The 19,228-nt window shown below is 46.9% G+C and overlaps 1 protein-coding gene across 15 annotated transcripts; it reads left to right on the top strand.

Moving 5' to 3' along the window:
* Positions 1-18: 18 nt before the first annotated feature.
* On the top strand, positions 19-17,604 carry ZSCAN20 (zinc finger and SCAN domain containing 20). Of its 15 annotated transcripts, none has more exons than XM_070510394.1 (9): positions 73-126; positions 574-667; positions 6,069-6,593; positions 10,626-10,812; positions 11,265-11,341; positions 11,634-11,718; positions 13,410-14,096; positions 15,192-15,617; positions 16,173-17,604. In XM_070510394.1, the coding sequence occupies exons 3-9, from the start codon at positions 6,183-6,185 to the stop codon at positions 17,429-17,431; spliced, it is 3,132 nt and encodes a 1,043-aa protein (XP_070366495.1). In that variant the 5' UTR covers positions 73-126; positions 574-667; positions 6,069-6,182; the 3' UTR covers positions 17,432-17,604. The 15 variants fall into 15 exon arrangements, with proteins under 15 accessions (XP_070366494.1, XP_070366496.1, XP_070366487.1 ...); XM_014837865.3 differs by having other exon boundaries at positions 15,189-15,617; XM_070510397.1 differs by having other exon boundaries at positions 81-122.
* The last annotated feature ends 1,624 nt before the right edge of the window (positions 17,605-19,228 follow it).

Below are 19,228 nucleotides of genomic sequence, written 5' to 3'. Positions count from 1 at the left end.
CCTTCTGGGAGTTGTAGTCTCAGACGCTCCATTCCCGGGGTGGCGCGATTTGGACTCCGCGTCCCAGCATTCCCTGCGCGAACCCTGGAGCACTTCCGCCCTGTTGTGAAGTGGGTGTCTCGGTGGGTGAGTCCGGGTGGCGGAGCGGGGGCAGCTGAGACTCAGGCTCTGGGCTGGAGACTTAGGAGGTGGTGGTGTCCCAGGGGGCCGGGGAAGGTGAGAGGGGAGAAAGAAGCCTTTATGTGGAGGTGGGCGGTGAGGGACGCTCAGAGGCTGAAGGGTCTGGAGATGGGAAGGGTCAGAGAGGGGTCGGGGATGAGGAGGGAGATAGGGGGCCCTGGGAGTGAGGAGGGTCTTAGAAAGGTGTGTAGGTGAGGAGACCGAGAGAGTTTCTGGAGGTGGGAGGGTCACAGAACGGTCTGGGGGACACAGAGGGAAGGCTAGAGTGTTCTGGGGCTCTGGCAAGAAGTGAAGATAAGAGGGCCTGAGCTTGAAGCCTGACCTTAAAAATAGTGTTCCAGTCTCTGCCTGCCCACCTAGAATAAACATATCTGATTTGATACCCCCTTACAGTTTCTCTAATGGTTGTGACCTCTGGAACCCAGTGGGAGGGACCGGCTATTGTGTTCGGCCCAGACCTTCACCTCTTTCCTTCTGCGTGATGGAAGTGAGTGGCATTATCATCCACTTTTCCCAGACGCCCTCTGAGTCCTCTTGCATTCTTCCACATCCAGGGATCTTCACATCTTTCAGTGTCCCTACTGTGTCTTGAATCTGCCCCTTCCTTGTCAGAGTTTTTGCTGAAGCCTCCACCCTTTCACCTCTGCCTGGACAAACACATTGTAGCTAGCGTGAACTGTGTAACTCACAAGTCTGATTATGCCTTCTGCTTAAAAACCTTCATTGACTCCCATCACCTACAGAATTAAGTCCGAACACCTTAGCCTGATATTCAAGACTCTTCATAAAGTCCCTTGTGTCCTAATCTTCATGCACCACACCCTCCAGGGCTATCGAGGTTCCCCCCCGTTTCTTGGGGCCATTCTTTCTTCAAGAACCAACTCAAATGTTACTTTGTTCAATTCTCTAAGCAGATTGGGTCACCCCCTGACCTCCAGCTCCTACAGACCTCTTTTACTGCATTTACTTCATTTGATTGTAACTATCTGTGACTTTATTTTATTTTATTTTTGGTCTCTTCTGCTAGGCTGTGAGTGTTTCCAGGACAGAACAGTTTCTGAGTCATTTCCGTTTCCCCATTGCCCAGTGCAGAGTAATAAATACTTGATGTCAGTCGAGTAAATCAGTAAATATGTGATGAATGCGTGAATAAAGACCATCCAGGGTGAGCTTTGCTCTACCAGGCTTGAAGACTGCTGCTTCCAGTGGGTTTCCAGGGGCATGAGCTTTCGTATTCTCTAGCCTGTCAGGGCTGTCTTTGCTCGAAGCTGGTTCACTGCCTATGGGAGTTTAAGCCAGGGGTGGCAAATATTTGGAGTGTGTGCTGTCACTTGCCCTTCCTGTGTCTGGCAGTCGTAGCTAATTGGTCACAGCACATATTCACATGTGGAGTCGGAGTCCTTAGCGCAGTTGACCGAAGTTGATGCTTTAAATGAAACCTATTTGCTTTCCCTGGTTTAAACCCTTAAGTGTGAGGTCAGGCTGCCTTAAGCAATAGCCTGGACCTTCAGCTGAGTAAGCTTGACAGCCCAGTTTCTTTCTCTTTGGAGGTCACAGACCAGTCTTGACGTTTCCGGTGGGACTGGGGCAGATCTTCCCATCCTACTGGGTGGGCTTCTCATGTCCACATCCACACTCACTACCCCAGGAGCCAGGATGCCCTTCAACTTCCCCATGTTTGTAAAGGGATGCTGATTTTGACAGCAGTTGACACTTATTCCTTATTGCTTAGGGGAATCTGTACCCTTTCTAGGTCTTCCTGGATATTAAAAGAATCCTTTGAGATCATTTAGCTGAAAGGTGGCAAAGTGACAGCCTGTGCTGAATGAAGGCTGCCATCACACTCTATTTAATCCCCATGGTGTTTGAAACAATTTTGAGTTGGTGGCCAATGTTTAAAAAGCCAGAGTTCTAGCTTCTCTTGGAAGAATTGGAAGGGCCAGTGTTCCTCCGGGTGCTCCCGTTAGCCACAGTCCCCACCCCACTCATTGACTCATTTACATTGCCTGGCCCCTATAGCCATTTAAATTTGTAGCCACTGATTCTGGTCTCCCTGTCCGTTTGCTTTACTTCCATCGTACTAATTGGGGAACCTGGGGCAACTGCAGAGTAGGGTCAAGCTGTAAGCTGCAGTCTGGATAGGCAGCTGCAGAGGCCACGTGACCTGTCCAAAGTCACACAGCTGATAAATGGCAGGAGTGGAACTAGAACCCTGATCTGCTCGCTCCTGCCTTAATGTTCTTTCCACTCTCCATACCATCATCTCAGGAGTTTGGATGACTGGCAGACGTAGAGGAGGCTATATGGTGAGGTTAAGAAAAATAACCAGAGAAAACGAATCTGGGCTTAGATCCCAACTCTGCCACTTGCCAGGTAGGTAACCTTAAGTGAATCTTCTTCATAGCAGCTCAGTTCCCTGTATGTACATTGAGGATTTAGTGGAGTTATACCTTACAGGATAATTCTAAAGTCAACACAGAAGGTGAAAATCACTGTTAGCCAGAAATCACAGTCAGCTTGAAAAGCCTTTGGCGAGGAGCCATTTAGAAACCAACACACGGTCTTTGAATAAGCTAACCAGCACAGTCAGGTTTTCTTGGTTGAACATTAGATGAAAGAGTTGGCTTGTGTTTAGGGAACACGCTGTATGAAAGACACTGCTCACACTCAGTGGAAAGAGGCTTGAGGGAACTCAGACCAACCTGGGGACCAGCAGAGTCATGGGTATCATCGCCGCATGCTCACTCTGGAATAGGCACATAATGAGTGGAATTGGCTACACTATTAAATTACGTCCTTCTCTTTCTGGTGTTTGTATGTAGTTTTATGTGTCAGTTACAGATCAGTGTAATACAACTCAACACTAATGACACTTCACTTGCTTGCCTGGAGGATTCAGTGAGTTATGAATGTAGAGCACTTAGCCCTGGGCCTGGCACCTCATGGGCACTCAGTAAATGGGTGCTCTTTGAGGTTGCTGATCCAAGTGAGGCCCCGAGATTCCTGGGAGTCTCAGGACTAAGGAATGTCCTGTCCCTTTTTCCTTTATCAGCTCTGTGTGAAGACGGTCTGCCATTGGCTGACCGTGTTGACCTCCCTCTGTGGATAGGCTTCTGCTATTCCTATCTGTCTAAGAGAGTAGCAGAAAAATCTCTCACATTTGTATTTGAAACTAACCTTTGGGACTTTCAAGTCTTCTCAGAAGAAACTACCTATTATCTGAGACTCTGGGCTTTGGTCCTGGTGGGACTACTAATTGCCTATTTTGTTGTAGTATTCTCTCTGTGCAGGAGCACACACTTCTTTGCTTGCTTATTGACTGTCTCTCTCATTAGACTGTTACTCTGAAGGTAGAGACTCTTTGTCCTGGTTACTATTGGCTCTGTAGCTCCCAGTACAGTGCAGGATACATACTGGGGCTCTAGTGACTGGTGAATTAGCCCTCGTGTAAGAGTGACACAGATGTGTTTGGACTAGTGCATGATTAAGGCTGTGGTTAAAAAAGAAATTTCATGAAGCTTAATTCTTTAGCTTAATTGAAATTATGGGCCTTCCATAGCTCATTAGGCTTTTGATGTACAAGATTTACCGTTTTAATAAAAGGCGACAGAACTTCCAATGGCTCTGCTATTTATCAGACACTAGATTGGGCACTGTGGATACAGAAATGAGTAAAATAGTACTGACCCTAGTAATAGAACCTAATGGGGTTGTCAGATGTAAAAAGAGGGGCCTGCAGTCATGTAGGGTAACACCTATGTTAGAGGTATGTCGCAACTGCTTTGGGAACACAGGATTGGGGAGGCGATTCTTGGAGAGCAGGGAGGGGGCCAGGGCATGACAAGGGCTTGTCAAGGAGCTCTTAATAGATGAGGTGACATTGGGCTGGTAGCTGAAGGATGAGCAGGAAGCTGCCAGGTGGCCATGAGCTGTGTTCCTAGCCTCTCCGTAAGTACGTGGAGGCCTGCAGGACAAGCCTTTCTTTTTCATTATCCCTGCCCTGTTTACAGACAGTCCAGTCAGATGGCCTAAAATCAAAATACCACCCTCCCTCCATTCTCAATTCAGCTGCGTCCCTCCCACTTGGAAGCCGCTAATAGCCTCCTTTGAGTGGGTATTTTTTATGTCATCTCGATTTGTTGGGAATGACACAAAGAGCTCATTTTTCCAGATAACCCAGCAGGAGTGTTGTCAGAGTCTTCATTGTGTGAAAGAAGCAACCCCAGACGTTCACTCAACAAGCATTTACTGAGAGCCTCCTGTGTTAGTGCCCCAGGCTTATTGTGAGAGTGGGGAAGGGGAGGGGAGGGGGGGACAAACAAGAGGAGTAAGCTGTATTCCTTGCCCTAAGTAATCTCCAGGGACACATATGTACACACCTCCCTCTAATAAAACGTAGAAAGTGGCAAGTGTCACAGAGATGGAAATAAAGAGGAAAGAATTCCTCTGGCATGAGCAAGAAGGTAATTTATACTTTTTTTATCTAGTGTGCACAGAAAGGGATTAATTATAATCCTTGCTTCCTGAGACATCCCCATCATTCCTTGACCATTATTTCAGTGTTATTGAGTGCTCCCTATGTGTGCTGAGCACTGTGCTAGGTCCCTTGGGAGCTTATGATCTCGTGGTTAAGATAATTACCATGAAGTATGATCAGGGTAATAGGAGAGAAAACATGGGGAGGCCTGGAATCTTGTGGCTGAGGACTGAATCTTGTTTCAGGGCGCAGGGAGGCCCTCTTGGAAAAGTACAATTTACGCTGAGACCTAGCTAGGTGAAGGAAGGGAGGAGACTGTTCCCAGAGGAGATCACAGCATGTGGGAGGGTTCAGAGAGCAGCATGAGGTGGGAGCTGCAAGCTGTGCTGCTGAAACACCCTGGCTGGTGGGAGCATGGTAAAGAGGTGAGGATGGAGACGTGAGCAAGGTTTGCACTTTGTCCTGAGGGAAATGGGAGGTCACTGAAGGGTGTTTAGCAGAGAAATGACATGATCAGATTTTGATCTAGTCCGGTTGTTGTGCAAAGACTGGACCAGGGGTTGGGGTGAGAGGAATGGAGGCAGGGACATGAGTTAGGAGGCTGATCAAGTGAAAAATGTGATGATCCTCTGGACCAAGGTCACAGCACTGGGGATAGAGATGCTTAGAAGGCCAAGTGGACACAGCTTGGGGATGAGTTGGATGTGGGGGATCTTGGAGAAGGTTAATGACCAGGTTTCTGGTATGGGTAACTTGATGGAATGTGATGCCTTCACTAGATAGAGAGCACCAGAAGAGGGACAGGTTTATAGCAGAAAATGATGAATTCAGTTTTTGACCCATTGAGTTAGAGATGCCTAAGGGACAGTCAAGTGGAAATGTCCTGTAGGTGGTTGGATTTTGGGGTCTGGGAATCTGGAGACAGGTCCTGGCTGGAGTTTTGGGAGTTACCAGTTTAGAGACGGACAATACCAAATGGGTGGGGTGACCAAGAGGAAGTGTAGAGTGAGAAGGATTTTGCAAGGAGAGCACCCTTAGAGGAAAGCTATAAGGCCCAAGAAGAAAGGCCTTATGGAGGGGGTGACATTTGGAACCCAAGTGGAGGGAAGGTCAGACTTTGGATACATGTAGAAGAGAGGTAGGCTGTTTGAGACCAGATCGTGGAGGCCTTGATGTCAGACTAAGGGTTTAAGGCATCTCCCAGAGGATTTAACACTGTGCTATCTTCGTCCAAGGTATGCTGGCTGCTGGTTTTGGGGCCAGATTGTGGTCTAACTTCCTGTTTATGGGAAAGGAGTGTCTCTTAACAGCCCCACCCCATGCCAAGGCAGTGGAAGGTATGGGGGAGGTGAAGAAAACGATGCTCCTGGGTCCCTCTTGCTCACTCTATCCTTTGTCTTTCTGCCTTCAGCAGCCTGGGGAGCATTTCCTCTCCCAGAAGCCCCTTGAAGGACACATTATAGATGCAGGAAGACGTTGGACGAGGACAGCCCAGCTGAAGTGAGGTTCAGGGTAGATCGTGGCCATGGCCCTGGAATCCCAGGCCCAGGCCTCTCCCCGACCCGAGCCTGAAGAGCTCCTGATTGTGAAACTGGAGGAGGACTCCTGGAGATCAGAATCCAATCCCCGGGGGAAGGGCCGTGAGCTTGTCCCTGGCCCTGAGGTCTCCCGCCAGCGCTTCAGGCAGTTCCAGTACAGGGATGCAGCTGGACCCCACGAGGCCTTCAGCCAGCTCTGGGCACTCTGCTGTCGCTGGCTGAGGCCGGAGATCCGCCTCAAAGAGCAGATCCTGGAGCTGCTGGTGCTGGAGCAGTTCCTGACTATCTTACCCAGGGAGGCCCAGGCCTGGGTGCAGGCACACCACCCGGAGAGTGGCGAGGAGGCGGTGGCCCTGGTGGAGGACTGGCATCGAGAGGCCCAGGCTGCGGGAGAGCAGGTGAGGTGAATTGCCTGTTCTTCAAGGAGTGGCCTGTGACTAGGTTAATAATTGCCAAAACCACAATAATAATAATAGTTAATATTATTATTATTGAGCAACTGACGTTTATTGAGCAGTACTGTGTACCAGGCACTGTTCTAGGTGCTTTCTATGTATAAACTCATTTAATCCTGTTAACAATTTAATGAGATAGGTTATCTTATTTTTACCTAGGTACTGTTATCCTAATTTTACCAATGCAGAAACTGAGGCAGAGAAAAGGAAGGTAATTGGCTCGAGGTCACACAGCTCCTAGGTGGTAGAGCCAGGATTTGAATTCAGGCAGTCTGGCTCTAAAACCAGCATTCATAACCATTGCTCTAAACTGCCTCCCAGGATCATATTCTCAGTATGATTGATTTGTATTGTCTTTTATACTTAAAATCTCTCTCTATATATGCTCTTTCTGGATGCTTATAGCAGTAATGTAGGTAGACGGAAATAGCATTATTGTCCTCATTTTATCGATTAAACTAAGGTTCAAAAGGTCAGGTGGCTCACAAGGCTCAGTGAGTATAAACCAGAGCCTAAACCAGATTCTTAGGTTGCGAGTTCATTGTTCTTTCGACTGCATGACAGATGCGCATCTATAAACCATGGGAATTACAATATCCCTGAGTCATGAGGCTCAAATGAGATATTAACTGACATTGATTGAATACTCACTGTGTGTCAGACCCTGTTCTGAGCTTTCTATATGCATTGCTCGTCTAATCAACACAGCAACCCAATAAGGTAGGTACTGTTATTATCACCATTTTTCAGATGGGTAAACAGAGACTCAGAGAGGTAAGTAACTTGTCTAAATTTATCTAACTAAGTGGTAAAGCTGAGATAAGGGAAATAAAAGTATTGTGGGTTTAACATTCACAGTTTTAACAGTTTGCAAGAGACCCTGAAGGCCCATGATATAATTTGTAATTTTGCTGTGATACAAATTTTGAATCCTGCTCTGGAGCCGGCATATGTAGAATAAGGCCTTTAGCTGGCTGCAGGCTGAGCCAGCCACGCAGAACCTTCGTCTCAACATAACCCTATTGCTTCCACTTGTTATATAGTAATTCCTATGATAATATACTTAATCACATTTTGTTGGGGGAAATTATGGGTTTGAGAATGTACCCCTTGCAAATGGTGAGAGTTTTCTGTACATTGTAAAAGGTAAAGCTCTATATAGATGTGAGATTAGGGGAAGAAAGGTTTAAGGTCTATGGCTTTGCTTTTTGGATTCCTTTACAAACTGATTGAAGTTACAGAAAGCATAATATTTAAAATTACAGAACAGCATGAGAGAGTGTCCCTTATTTTAATATACCATCCCGCTCTCCTGTGTTATTTCTTTTAAAGAAACCAGCTATTTGAGGGCCAGCCCAGGTGGCCTAGTGGTTAAGTTCGGCATGCTCCACCTCGGCGGCCTGGGTTGGGTTCTAGACATGGACCTACACCACTCATCTGTCAGTGGCCATGCTGTGGTGGTGGCTCACATACAAAAAGAGGAAGATTGGCAGTGGATGTTAGCTCAGGGTGAATCTTCCTCAGCAAAAACAAACCAAAACCAAAACCAAACAAAAAAAGAGAAACCAGCTGTTTGTCTTAAGTGGTAGTGAGGAAACAAATGGAGTCTTAGGACTTGAGAGCTGGAAAATGAAGACCCAGAGATGAGAATTGACTTAGATCTTTATACATCTTTATGATGCTTCATCTGTAAAATGAGAGAGTTGGATTAGACCAAAAGTTCTCAAATTATACCCTGTGAGCTGAGCAAAGGTTGAACTGCTTCTAAAATTGAGAAAAAGACTACTATCAACCACAACCTCCCCCGCAATCAACATCCCTCACCAGAGTGGTCCATTTATTACAGTTGACAAACCTACATTGACACATAGTCATCGCCAAAGTCCATAGTTTACATTAGGGTTCATTCTTGGTGTTGTACATTCTGTGGGTTTTGACAGATGTATGATGACATGTGTCCATCATTATAGTATCATACAGAATAGTTTCACTGCCCTAAAAGTCCTCTGTACTCTGCATGTTCATTCCTCCATCCCTCAACCCCTAGCAGCCACTTTGAACTTAGTCGTCAAAGTTTTGCCTTTTCTGGAATTTCATATAGTTGAAATCACACTGTAGGTAGCCGTTTCAGCAAGACATCTTTCACTTAATAATATGCATTTTAAGTTCCTCCATGTCTCTTCATGACTTGATAACTCATTTATTTTAGCACTGAATGATATTCCATTGTCTGGATGTACCACAGTTTCTCTCTTCACCTACTGAGGGACGTCTTGGATGCTTCCAAGTTTTGGCAATTTTGAGTAAAGCTACTATAAGCATCCATGTGTAGGCTTTTGTGGGTACGCAGCCATTTTTGATAGATTCTTTATTCATTCCTCTCCCAACCAATATCCTACTGATTTTTTTCTCCTCATTGTCACTTGAATCTACTTCCTTCTGTGTCCACAATTACCATCCATCGGATCAAAATCTTTGCTCAGGCATGGCAGTGGTTGGGGGAGCTAGGGCTGGAGTGAGGATTGTTATGGAGTCAGGCGGTTCCTCTGTAGATTGTAAGACTGTAGCTGTAACAAAGTGAGGTGTTTTTTTTTTTTTCTTGAAAAACCATATAAGAATGTTGACAAGCAGATGTTTTCTCCCTCTGAACCACACAGGACGTTGGTGAATCTCCTCATTTGCAATAACTTTTGTTGCTCATGGCCCATCCCTATGTATCTTCTCAAGGGTAAATGTCCCTCTCTTTGAGAGTGGATTTGAGTTATCCAATCAGCCAGAAGATTTTTGGAGATAAGTTTGGCAACCTGAATAAGTTGATGAAGATGGATGTTATTATTTTATGTCAAAAAATAAGGTTCAGAGCAATGTTTATAGTTGCTACCTTTTGTGTGAAAATGAGGAAGAAATAAGAATATATATTTATAGTCGCTCGTATATAAAGAATGTCTGAAAGGATTCAGAAGAACAGCGGTTACCTGTGGGGACGAGTGGGAAAGCAACTGGGAAGGTGGCATGGGGTATTTTAGCTGAAGATACCCTTATATATATTTTCTATTTTTGAGCCATGTGAATATTGAAAATATCTATTGAAAAAATTGAAATGCATTTTTTAAAGTTAGGTGTTTCTATAAATAAGGCAATGAGATTGTTACATTGTTGGGGTTTGGGGGCCAGGAAAGAACATCTTGGCCTCTATCTCTGAATTTGGAACCAACTGAGAGATAGAGATAAGAAGTTAGCTTTATGAGTTATGCTGAATTGGGTCATGTCAGCTCTTAACTAATTATTTCCTTTTATTTTATATGTATTCTCTGTATCTCTGAGTACTTTTTTGCTTAAACATCTACATTGAATTAAAATTGCCACTCCTGTTTTCCTTTTGAGTAGCAGTGGCTCATCCTTCTGTTTTAAGAAGAGATGTGCCTTTCTGAAACAGCACTTACTTTATTTCATTTTAAAATTCCATGTATAATTCTTTGTCCTTCCTTTTTCTCATATTTCTTTTTTGAATTTCCTTTGCCTTCCAGCAAGAGTATTTAGAGTCATAGTTGCATCTGTTTTTATGCTTTCCTCTGCCTTTTAATGTGAACCTGTTTAACTTTTGTTTATTTATTTTTGGAGAACTTAAAAATTAAACAACCTATTTTTGATGTTTAGAGATTATTTTTTAATGTTGTAAAGATTTCACATAATTTGTCTCTTTATGATTTAAAATGTTCTGGACAATAGTGGCCTCATTGAGACACCTATTAGTCTCCCTGTGTTGAATAAGACAGTAGTCATTTGATGGTATAAATGCTGGTCTCTTTACTGAAGTCAGTCTGATGGCTTTGTTGTCATACTTTGAGTCATCTTTGAATCTTAAAACGAGCCTATTACCTCTGGACCCCAGTTGTACTCAAAAGAACATTCCTTGCTCTACCAAAATTGGTCTCATTGAACTGATGATTGGGAACTTTGACCGTCTGTGTGTAGGAACTGGAATTGTGTGCAGAACAGACCAGGTCCTTAAAGGCAAGGCAGGAATCTCAAAGCTTTCAGCTGCAGCCAGCAGATCACTGGCCTGAGGGACAGTCCCAGAAGCAGTGGGTGAAGAATCCATGCCCTGACTTTCCCAAGCATCTAGACACCAAGATGGCACCACAGCCCCTGAGAGAGAGTGGTGAGTACCAAGAATCAGGGGCTATCAGTAAAGAGGGGTGAGGGGAGGGGGATAGGGAGGGTGCGCGGGGAGAAGGATGTGCAGAATTCAAGGCAAGGGATAAAGTAGTGTCTGTGGATGCACTGAGAAGTAAGGCAAATGAGCCTGGTAAAGAAGATGAAGCTCCCAACGGTGTTAGCATGCCCACTATACCTGAGTCCTGCTGCAGATTCAGGCTAGGACTGGGCCGAGGTGGCGATCATAGGAGGTGAGGGCTGGCATCTATCACATGGCACATCACTCAAGGCAGCTTAGGAGCTAATGCTCTAGAAAGGAGGTAGGAGGGGAAGTCTGCACTGGCATAGGGATAGCCTCAGTTTGACTCAAGCATCACTTTTGGAAAGCTGGACCTGAGGGGGGATGGTTTTTTGGGGACCAGAGCTCAGGCTTCAGAGTCTTTTTCTTCTCCTTAGCTGTCCTCACTCCCCGAGTCCCTACTCTCCCAAAGATGGGGAGCGTTGGAGATTGGGAGGTGACAGCTGAGTCCCAGGTAAGCTGCTGTTTGTTTTCCTTTATTGTCATTACTTCTCCTGTGCTCTTGCCCCTATGTTCCTCTCCTCCCTCTGTGGCCTGCCCTCTGCATTGTGCATAAGGCGCAGGGTGTTAGCCTCGGCCCTTCACCCTCAGGCCACTGGGTCTCTGCTTGGTCCTGCTGCTCCTTACGATGCTGACCTCCCACGTGGTGTCCCTGTGTCCATTATCTTTCCTGCGGCATGGTAGGGTTCCCAGGCTGTTTTCAAGGGTCAGTGACATTTGAGGTCCTTTTCTTTTCCATCTCACAGGAAGCCCTGGGCCCTGGCAGACATGCTGAGAAGGAGTTCTGCAAGGACCCGCCAGGAGACAGCTGTGGGAACGGCGTGTCCCTGGGTAAGGAAACAGGGCCCTCTGAAGAAGATACTATCAGGTTTCTGGTACGTTCTGTTCCCAAAGAGATTTCAGCCCCTCCCTTCAGTCTCGTGGCTCTGTGAAGTCTGTGGAATTTCAGACATAGGAAGAAGACATGTGCTTTGTGGCCAGCACTGTGGTGGCAGGGATGGAGTGCCTGCATGGAGGCTGGCCGGCTGGCCTCCCAGAGCCTGCCCTCTCAGGGCTCGTTCCCTTCACTTCCTCAGTACTTTCAGCACGGTCCAGGGGCTGGGCCGGCCTGTTGTCTCAGAAATCCAGTGGCCGGCTCCGTGGTCGAGTGGTTAAGTTTGCACGCTCTGCTGCGGCGGCCCAGGTTTCGGATCCTGGGCGCGGACATGGGACTGCTCGTCAGGCCACGTTGAGGCGGTGTCCCACATCCCACAACTAGAAGAGCGTGCAACTAAGATATACAACTGTGTACGGGGGGCGGGGGGCGGGGAGATAAAAGCAGAAAAAAAAAAAAAAGATTGGCAACAGTTGTTAGCCCAGGTGCCAATCTTTAAGAAAAAATAAAAAATAAATAAATCTCTGAAAAAAAAAAAATCCAATCTTTTCAGCATCAAACAGGACCCAGCTCTCAGGGGCAGACTCAAGTGAGCTGAGCCCATGAGACTGACATATTAAACCATGATGAGAAATAATACTTGAAGCCATATGAACAGCACAGATTCCTTTCTCTGTAGACGCCTTTCCACGGGAAGCCACATAATAATGAACCGCTTCCCTGCGGAGCGTGGGATCGGTGTGAGGGGAGTTAGACTCGGGAGTGGGAAAAGCAGAAGAGACCATGATAGGTCTGACCCATGTCAGTGAGGTACTAGAATCTTGTTGGCACCTTGCTTGACAATATAGCCCTTTTTTACACATGATATCTGGGGAAAATAGTGTTCAAAGAAACAGATGTTGGGAAATGCTGAACTAGATCATCCTTCAGCTTCTTTTAGCTCTGAACTCTTTCGTCTAGTTTTCTTCAGATATTTATATTAATTAATGACTTCCTATTTCATTAGGGCTGGGGTCTGTTGGGACAGCAAGTCCTTTAAACATAGCTAAGTTTTGAAAAATAAGGAAATTAATTTTCTCACATTGTTGGAAGTCCAGAGGAGGGTGCTCCAACCACAGTACAGATTGGCTCAGCAGCGTCGCAACAGTGCTAGGTTCATTCTTTCTGCTCTGCCACCCTCAGTATCAGCTTCATGTTAAAGCTATTTTGTGTCATAATCAAAAGATAAATGCCAGTGGCAGTTGAGGCCACAAGTTTCCTAGCAAGAGAGACTCACCCTTCTTCCACCCCAAACACACACAGAAAGAGAGGGAGAAACCTTTCTCCCAACCATTAAACTCATCCTGATTGGGCCAGTTAGGCCGTGTGCCCATATCGGGACCAACGACGGTCATTCTTTTGTATGATTAATTTCATAACATCAATGAGACAGCAAACAAACAAAGCAAACGGGTCAGTTAACGTTCAGGGTGAAGCGATCCTGTTGCCTCCAGTTGCCTCTCCCTGTCCCTCCAGACCTTTTAAGGGATTAGCATGGGAATTCCTCGTTAGCCTCTCACAGGGAAGTGATGGATTTCAGGGACGTTCGGAGAAATACTGCTGAACATATCATTTCTACTTAATCATTTCCCTTCTTCCTTTTGTATAGGAGTTCCAGTTTTAAAACCAAATACTATCTCCCAGCGAGAGCAAGGACCAGAATTTTGGGGTCCAAGCCTTATAAATTCTGGGAAAAGGAACACTGCGGATTACAGCCTGGATAATGAACAAACAAAACCAGCTCAGGCCGTGGCCTGGAGGGACTCCAGGGCCTGGGAAGAACAATGCCAGTGGGATGTGGAGGACATGAAGGTGTCAGGTGTGCACTGGGGCTATGAGGAGACCAAAACTTTCCTGGCAATTTTGAGTGAGTCTCCTTTCTCTGAAAAGCTCCGGACTTGTCACCAGAACCGCCAGGTATACCGGGCCATTGCAGAGCGCTTAAGGGCACGGGGCTTCCTGCGGACACTGGAGCAGTGTCGCTACAGGGTCAAAAACCTCCTACGGAATTACCGGAAAGCCAAGAGCAGCCACCCACCAGGCACATGCCCCTTCTATGAGGAGCTGGAGGCCCTGGTGAGGGCTCGGACAGCCATCAGAGCTACAGACCACCCAGGAGAGGCTGTGGCACTCCCTAGGCTGGGGGATAGTGACGCAGAGATGGATGAGCAGGAGGAAGGGAGCTGGGAGCCCGAGGAAACGGCAGAAGACTGTAACGGGGATGACCTGGCCACCGATGAGTCTGCCCAGAGGCCCAGGATTCCCGGGGGCCCAGCTCTGTTCCAGAGTCGTATTGGTAAGAACATAGGGGTTTAATCAGATCCAGATTCCAACCCTCCTGCCAGCCATACCTCTGCCTCCTGAGTTCAGGGCACAGACTGCAAGTCTGGATTGATGCCCCTGGAGTAAGGCACTTGGTTCCTGAGGTCATCCTCCTACTCTCCCTTCCTGTGATCAATACCCTTGTACGAGTTTTCTTAGTTATAGAAGCAAACACTTTTAAAACCATAAGGGACCTTAAAGAGCTAGTTCAATATTTCCCAGAGTGTGTCACTGGTGATGTGGGGAAGGTCATAGGTGTTACATGAGTGAACGTTCAGCTTTAATGCGGATGAGCCCGTTAATCCGTGCTTTCACAGTAAATTTAGCTAAAGAAAAATATTGACTGAAATATTTAACAGATACAGCAGAAATGATAGTATATAGTTAAACAGTCGATGTTTGGGAAACACCCAATCATTGTGAAAGTGGAAACACTGAAGCCCACGAGATGAAGCAGCTTGTCTAAAGATACACAGTGAGTCAGGGGCAGCGTCAGGATCCGAGTCCAGTTTTATGTGGTTTTCCCTCCACCATGCTGCCTCCCTGGGCTGCATCATTTACCTGCGAAGGAACTAAGACTAGACCACTTCCTTTTTATTCCTTCACAAAAGAGGAAAGGGCTTCAGTTGGACTCCATTGCATGATTATTTGAAGTCTAATTGTGTCTTTAGGGATTCTCAGTTTTCGTGTTTGTTAAGAGGAAAATTCATAAAGTGAATAGAGGACATGTATTGAATGGATATACAGAGAGTCTCTTGATCTCAATTACAGGCCTGTCTCTGAAACAGTCTGCTGAAGCCAGAGGAGTGGGGTCATCTGGTATAATGTGGCCCCCTAAGTCCTCCCCTTCAGCCAAGACACTTAATCTCTTAGAAGGGGGTACGGTGGGGAAGCTCTGATATACTCCTAAGAAGCAAGGGTATATTCTGTGCTGGTACCCCAGGCACCTCGACAATTTCTGAGTTGCTTGTGTTCTAGGCATTTAGCAGGGCAGGTGACCCCGATCCCTAATGACCTAGGCAAGTCTCATTAAGTCTCACAATTCTGAACTCTTCACTCTTGACAGCAGGTGTGCACTGGGGCTATGAGGAGACCAAGGCCTTCCTGACCATTCTCAGTGAGTCTCCATTCTCTGAAAAGCTTCGCACCTGTCACCAGAACAGCCAGGTGTACCGGGCCATTGCAGAGCGGCTGTGTGCACAGGGCTTCCTGCGGACACTGGAGCAGTGTCGCTACAGATTCAAGAACCTCCTTCGAAGCTACCGGAAAGCCAAGAGTAGCCACCCACCAGGGACATGCCCCTTCTATGAGGAGCTCGACTCACTGATGAGGGCTCGGACTGCAGTCAGAGCCATGGGTACCCTCAGGGAGGCAGCTGGTCTCCCTAGGTCTGGGCAGAGCAATACTGAAGCTGATGACGAGGAGGCCTGGAATGAGATGGCAGATGATGATGCCACCAAACCTCCAAACCCATGTCCTAAAACCCCAAACACTGGTAAGCCGGGAGTAATTGGATATCCACAAAATCCACAAGCATGCAGAGAGAGGGAGGGAGCCTGGCTCATTATGTTTTGTCTCTGAACTAAAAGAGATAGTGGAATTGAACAGGAAAAGGACTTGTGCTTTGCTCAGATGATCCCCAAAGGTGTAATCCCCGAAATGAGACAGGCAGTCAGGTCTAGGTTTTACTGGGATTCATCTGGGAAATTATACAGTTTGTTCAATCTCATATGACACAGGATATACTGAATGTAGTAGAAGGAGGAGGTGTTCATTGTTGAATAGTGGGATAGGGCAGTTGGCCAGGGAGACTGACCAGCTGTCTGCTTGGCCTGGGCCTCATGGCTCCTTGTGGGGTCACCATGTCCCCAACTCCATTCTCAGAAATTCGTGTCTGCAGCAAAACTTGGTCAATTTCATGTCAGTCACATTTCTAAGATACAAGGTACAAGATGTAAATTCACGTTCGACAAATTCACAAGACATAAGATATATAAATAGATGCTAACTAATAAATCAACGAAAAACACATTTCTGTCTATTCTTTCAGGTTTTGAGATGAGGCATGAGGATGAAGACCAGATTTCAGAGCAGGACATTTTTGAGGATTTGCCTGGAGCCTTATCAAACTGTGCTACAGAGGGTGTTTGCCACCCTTATGATTGGGGGGAGGACAGTGAAAATGAAAATGAAGGTGAAGGGCAGTGGGGAAATCCCCCCCAGGAACAGTGGGAAGAATGTTCTTCTGAAGAGGACTTAGAAAAACTTATTGACCATCAAGGCCTGTACCTTGCGGAGAAGCCCTACAAGTGTGACATGTGCGTGAAAAGCTTCAGTCGGAGCTCCCACTTCATCGCCCACCAGCGGATCCACACAGGTGAGAAGCCCTATGCGTGCCTTGAATGTGGGAAAAGCTTTAGTGACCGCTCTAACCTCAACACCCATCAGAGAATCCACACTGGAGAGAAGCCCTACACATGCCTGGAATGTGGGAAGAGCTTTAGTGACCACTCCAATCTCGTCACCCACCAGAGAATCCACACGGGGGAGAAGCCCTATAAATGTGGGGAATGTTGGAAAAGCTTCAACCAGAGCTCAAACCTTCTGAAACATCAGCGAATCCACCTGGGAGGAAATCCTGACCACTGTCGTGAGCCTGGGGACCACTTTGGCCAAAGCCCATCCTTCGGTGCTCACTGGAGGAACTCTGCAGAGGAGCCAACTCCTGAACAACCTCAAAGTGCCAGGAAGAACTTGAATCCTCCGGGACCACAGAGCACCAACTCAGGGGAAAAGCTTTACCAGTGTTCCGAATGTGCAAGAACCTTCTCTAAGAGCTCTGCCCTCATCAGTCACCAAAGAATCCATACGGGGGAGAAACCGTATGAATGTGCTGAATGTGGGAAAAGCTTCAGTAAGAGCTCCACGCTGGCCAACCATCAGCGAACCCACACTGGGGAGAAGCCGTATAAGTGTGCGGACTGTGGGAAATGCTTCAGCGAGCGCTCCAAGCTCATCACGCACCAGCGAGTGCACACAGGGGAGAAGCCCTACAAATGCCTCGAGTGTGGGAAATTCTTCCGCGACCGCTCTAACCTCATTACTCACCAGAGGATTCACACGGGAGAGAAGCCTTATAAGTGCAGAGAATGTGGGAAATGCTTTAACCAGAGCTCCAGTCTTATCATTCACCAGAGAATCCACACTGGGGAGAAACCCTACAAGTGCATGGAGTGCGGTAAAGACTTTAACAATAGCTCCCACTTCAGCGCCCACCGGAGAACCCACACAGGAGGGAAGGCATCGTAGGAGACACCTCCTCCCACAACAGAAGAGATAAATGTATATTTAAATCCCCCAGATGTATGCTAGAAAGAAACGTTCCCAATTTTTAAGTTTGGTGTATACCCAGGGAAGTTAAATCTTGATATAATCCAGGTAATTCGGAAGTGAATTATAAATGCTAAGGATCCAGATTTGAAGGCACTTTTCTTAAGTGTAATTTGTTTTTCTCCTGTAAAAAACCCACACACAGTCCTCAGGCTGGGCTTAGATTTGCTGTCATGTAAGAGCTTTATCAGTGTTTGAGCCAAACTGGTAACTTAGGGGATTAGAGGTAAATCAGTGGTCCTGAGCAGTGATCCCAAACCTCGCCATGCCTGCACACCGGCCACATGTGCACATGTCCTGTTGGCATATTGGCACGTTCTCACACATGGTAGTTTTCAGTTGAGCGTATCCTCACGGGAGAACTTTGAGCCTCTGGTGAGAGAGGGGGATAATTGAGAATCAGTGGCTTAGAGCAGGCCACCGTGAGCTCAACAAAGAGTAGGAACAACAGTGACATCATTGTGAAATCATGATTAATACTAGCAAAAGTAGCCAGTGTTTGTTGAGCGTTTGCTTTCTGGGGGGCTGTATGCTAAGCACTTTAGACACATCGTCTCATTTAATCCTCACCGCAGCCCCGTGAGGTAGGTACTCGTATTCTCCCCATTTTTCAGAGGAGAAAACTGAGGCTTGGGAAGGTTAAGTCACACATCTGAAGGGGGCAGAGGCAGGATTCAATCCAATCCGTCTGTCTCCAGAGCCTGAGGTGCTGTTACCTTTGTGCTGAATCCCCATTCACATCAGGGCAGGTAACTCAGGACCAGGATCTCCAAGCACTTCCTAGACCACGTTTCCTGTTAAAATTCTTTTACGAATTCTCCTTGTAACAAATACGGAAACAGAGAATCCCTAAAGATTGAAGGACAATGTTTAGAATTGACAGTGTGCTTTGAGCAAGGCTAAGCATTTGGTGGGAATTTCCCTCTTTACAGTACGATGGGTAGGAGAGAGGTGGGTTGAGATTGGGGAAAATACGGAGCCAAAGCGATGTTTCTTTCAGTGAGGTACTGCTCTGGCTAAGGAAATGGGGTTTAAGGTTTCCCCTTTCCTTGGGGAGTCACGCCTGCTTCTTGTTGCCCTTGGCTGGGTCAGGTTAGACCTTAGAAACCTGGGCCTGGGCTTTGGCCTCTCTGGCCCTTCCCTCTGGGCATAGCAGACGCCTGGTCCCTGGCCCCCATGCCAAGGTGGAGCAGGAGGGCGGTGGAAGGAGTTGGTGTGTGGGGCACTCTGCTGAGAGGACTGAATGCCGTTCAGGGCACGGTTTTATCCTGAGCCCACTCGTCCCAGGCCTGCCCACGGCTTTCTAAGTGTTGTCCCTTAAGACCCGCCTCCCACACAGGCTAGATTCACAGGATGGTTTTCTAAGCTGCAGCCCTTTGGCCTCCAGAGTTTCTCCTCAGCAGGGTTTAAAAATGCTGGCCAAGGGCTTTGGTTTCCATAGGATTTTAAAGGAAAACCCCTCTCCTGACGTCTGCCTCTGACACTGGGATTCCGTTCCTACCCTGGTTATTTCACAGACCTGGGAAGTGCCTATCTGATAACGGATGGGTTGGAACCTTGAAAAATGCGACTTTCTGATCACATGTGAGGAAGTCAGTGGAGAGGTTTGACCCCCACGGAATGATCACTCCTTGACCTCTTCCTTGGCTTCTCGAGACCTAGCTTCCGTGGGATCCCTGCCTGTCAACTCCTGCCCGGTTTACTTTCCTGGCTCAC

This window comes from Equus asinus, chromosome 5 (assembly GCF_041296235.1).
Source record: "Equus asinus isolate D_3611 breed Donkey chromosome 5, EquAss-T2T_v2, whole genome shotgun sequence".
Lineage (NCBI taxonomy): Eukaryota > Metazoa > Chordata > Mammalia > Perissodactyla > Equidae > Equus > Equus asinus.
This window is presented reverse-complemented; position numbering and strand designations above follow the sequence as displayed.

What these genes read in the sequence shown, in the direction of transcription:
- ZSCAN20 (XM_070510393.1), top strand. Translation starts at nt 6,183, where the DNA reads ATGGCCCTGGAATCCCAGGCCCAGGCCTCTCCCCGACCCGAGCCTGAA. An exon ending in TGGGAACGGCGTGTCCCTGG is followed by an intron (nt 11,719 to 13,409) that starts GTAAGGAAACAG and finishes CCTTTTGTATAG; the next exon opens with GAGTTCCAGTTTTAAAACCA. An exon ending in TCTGTTCCAGAGTCGTATTG is followed by an intron (nt 14,097 to 15,188) that starts GTAAGAACATAG and finishes CACTCTTGACAG; the next exon opens with CAGGTGTGCACTGGGGCTAT.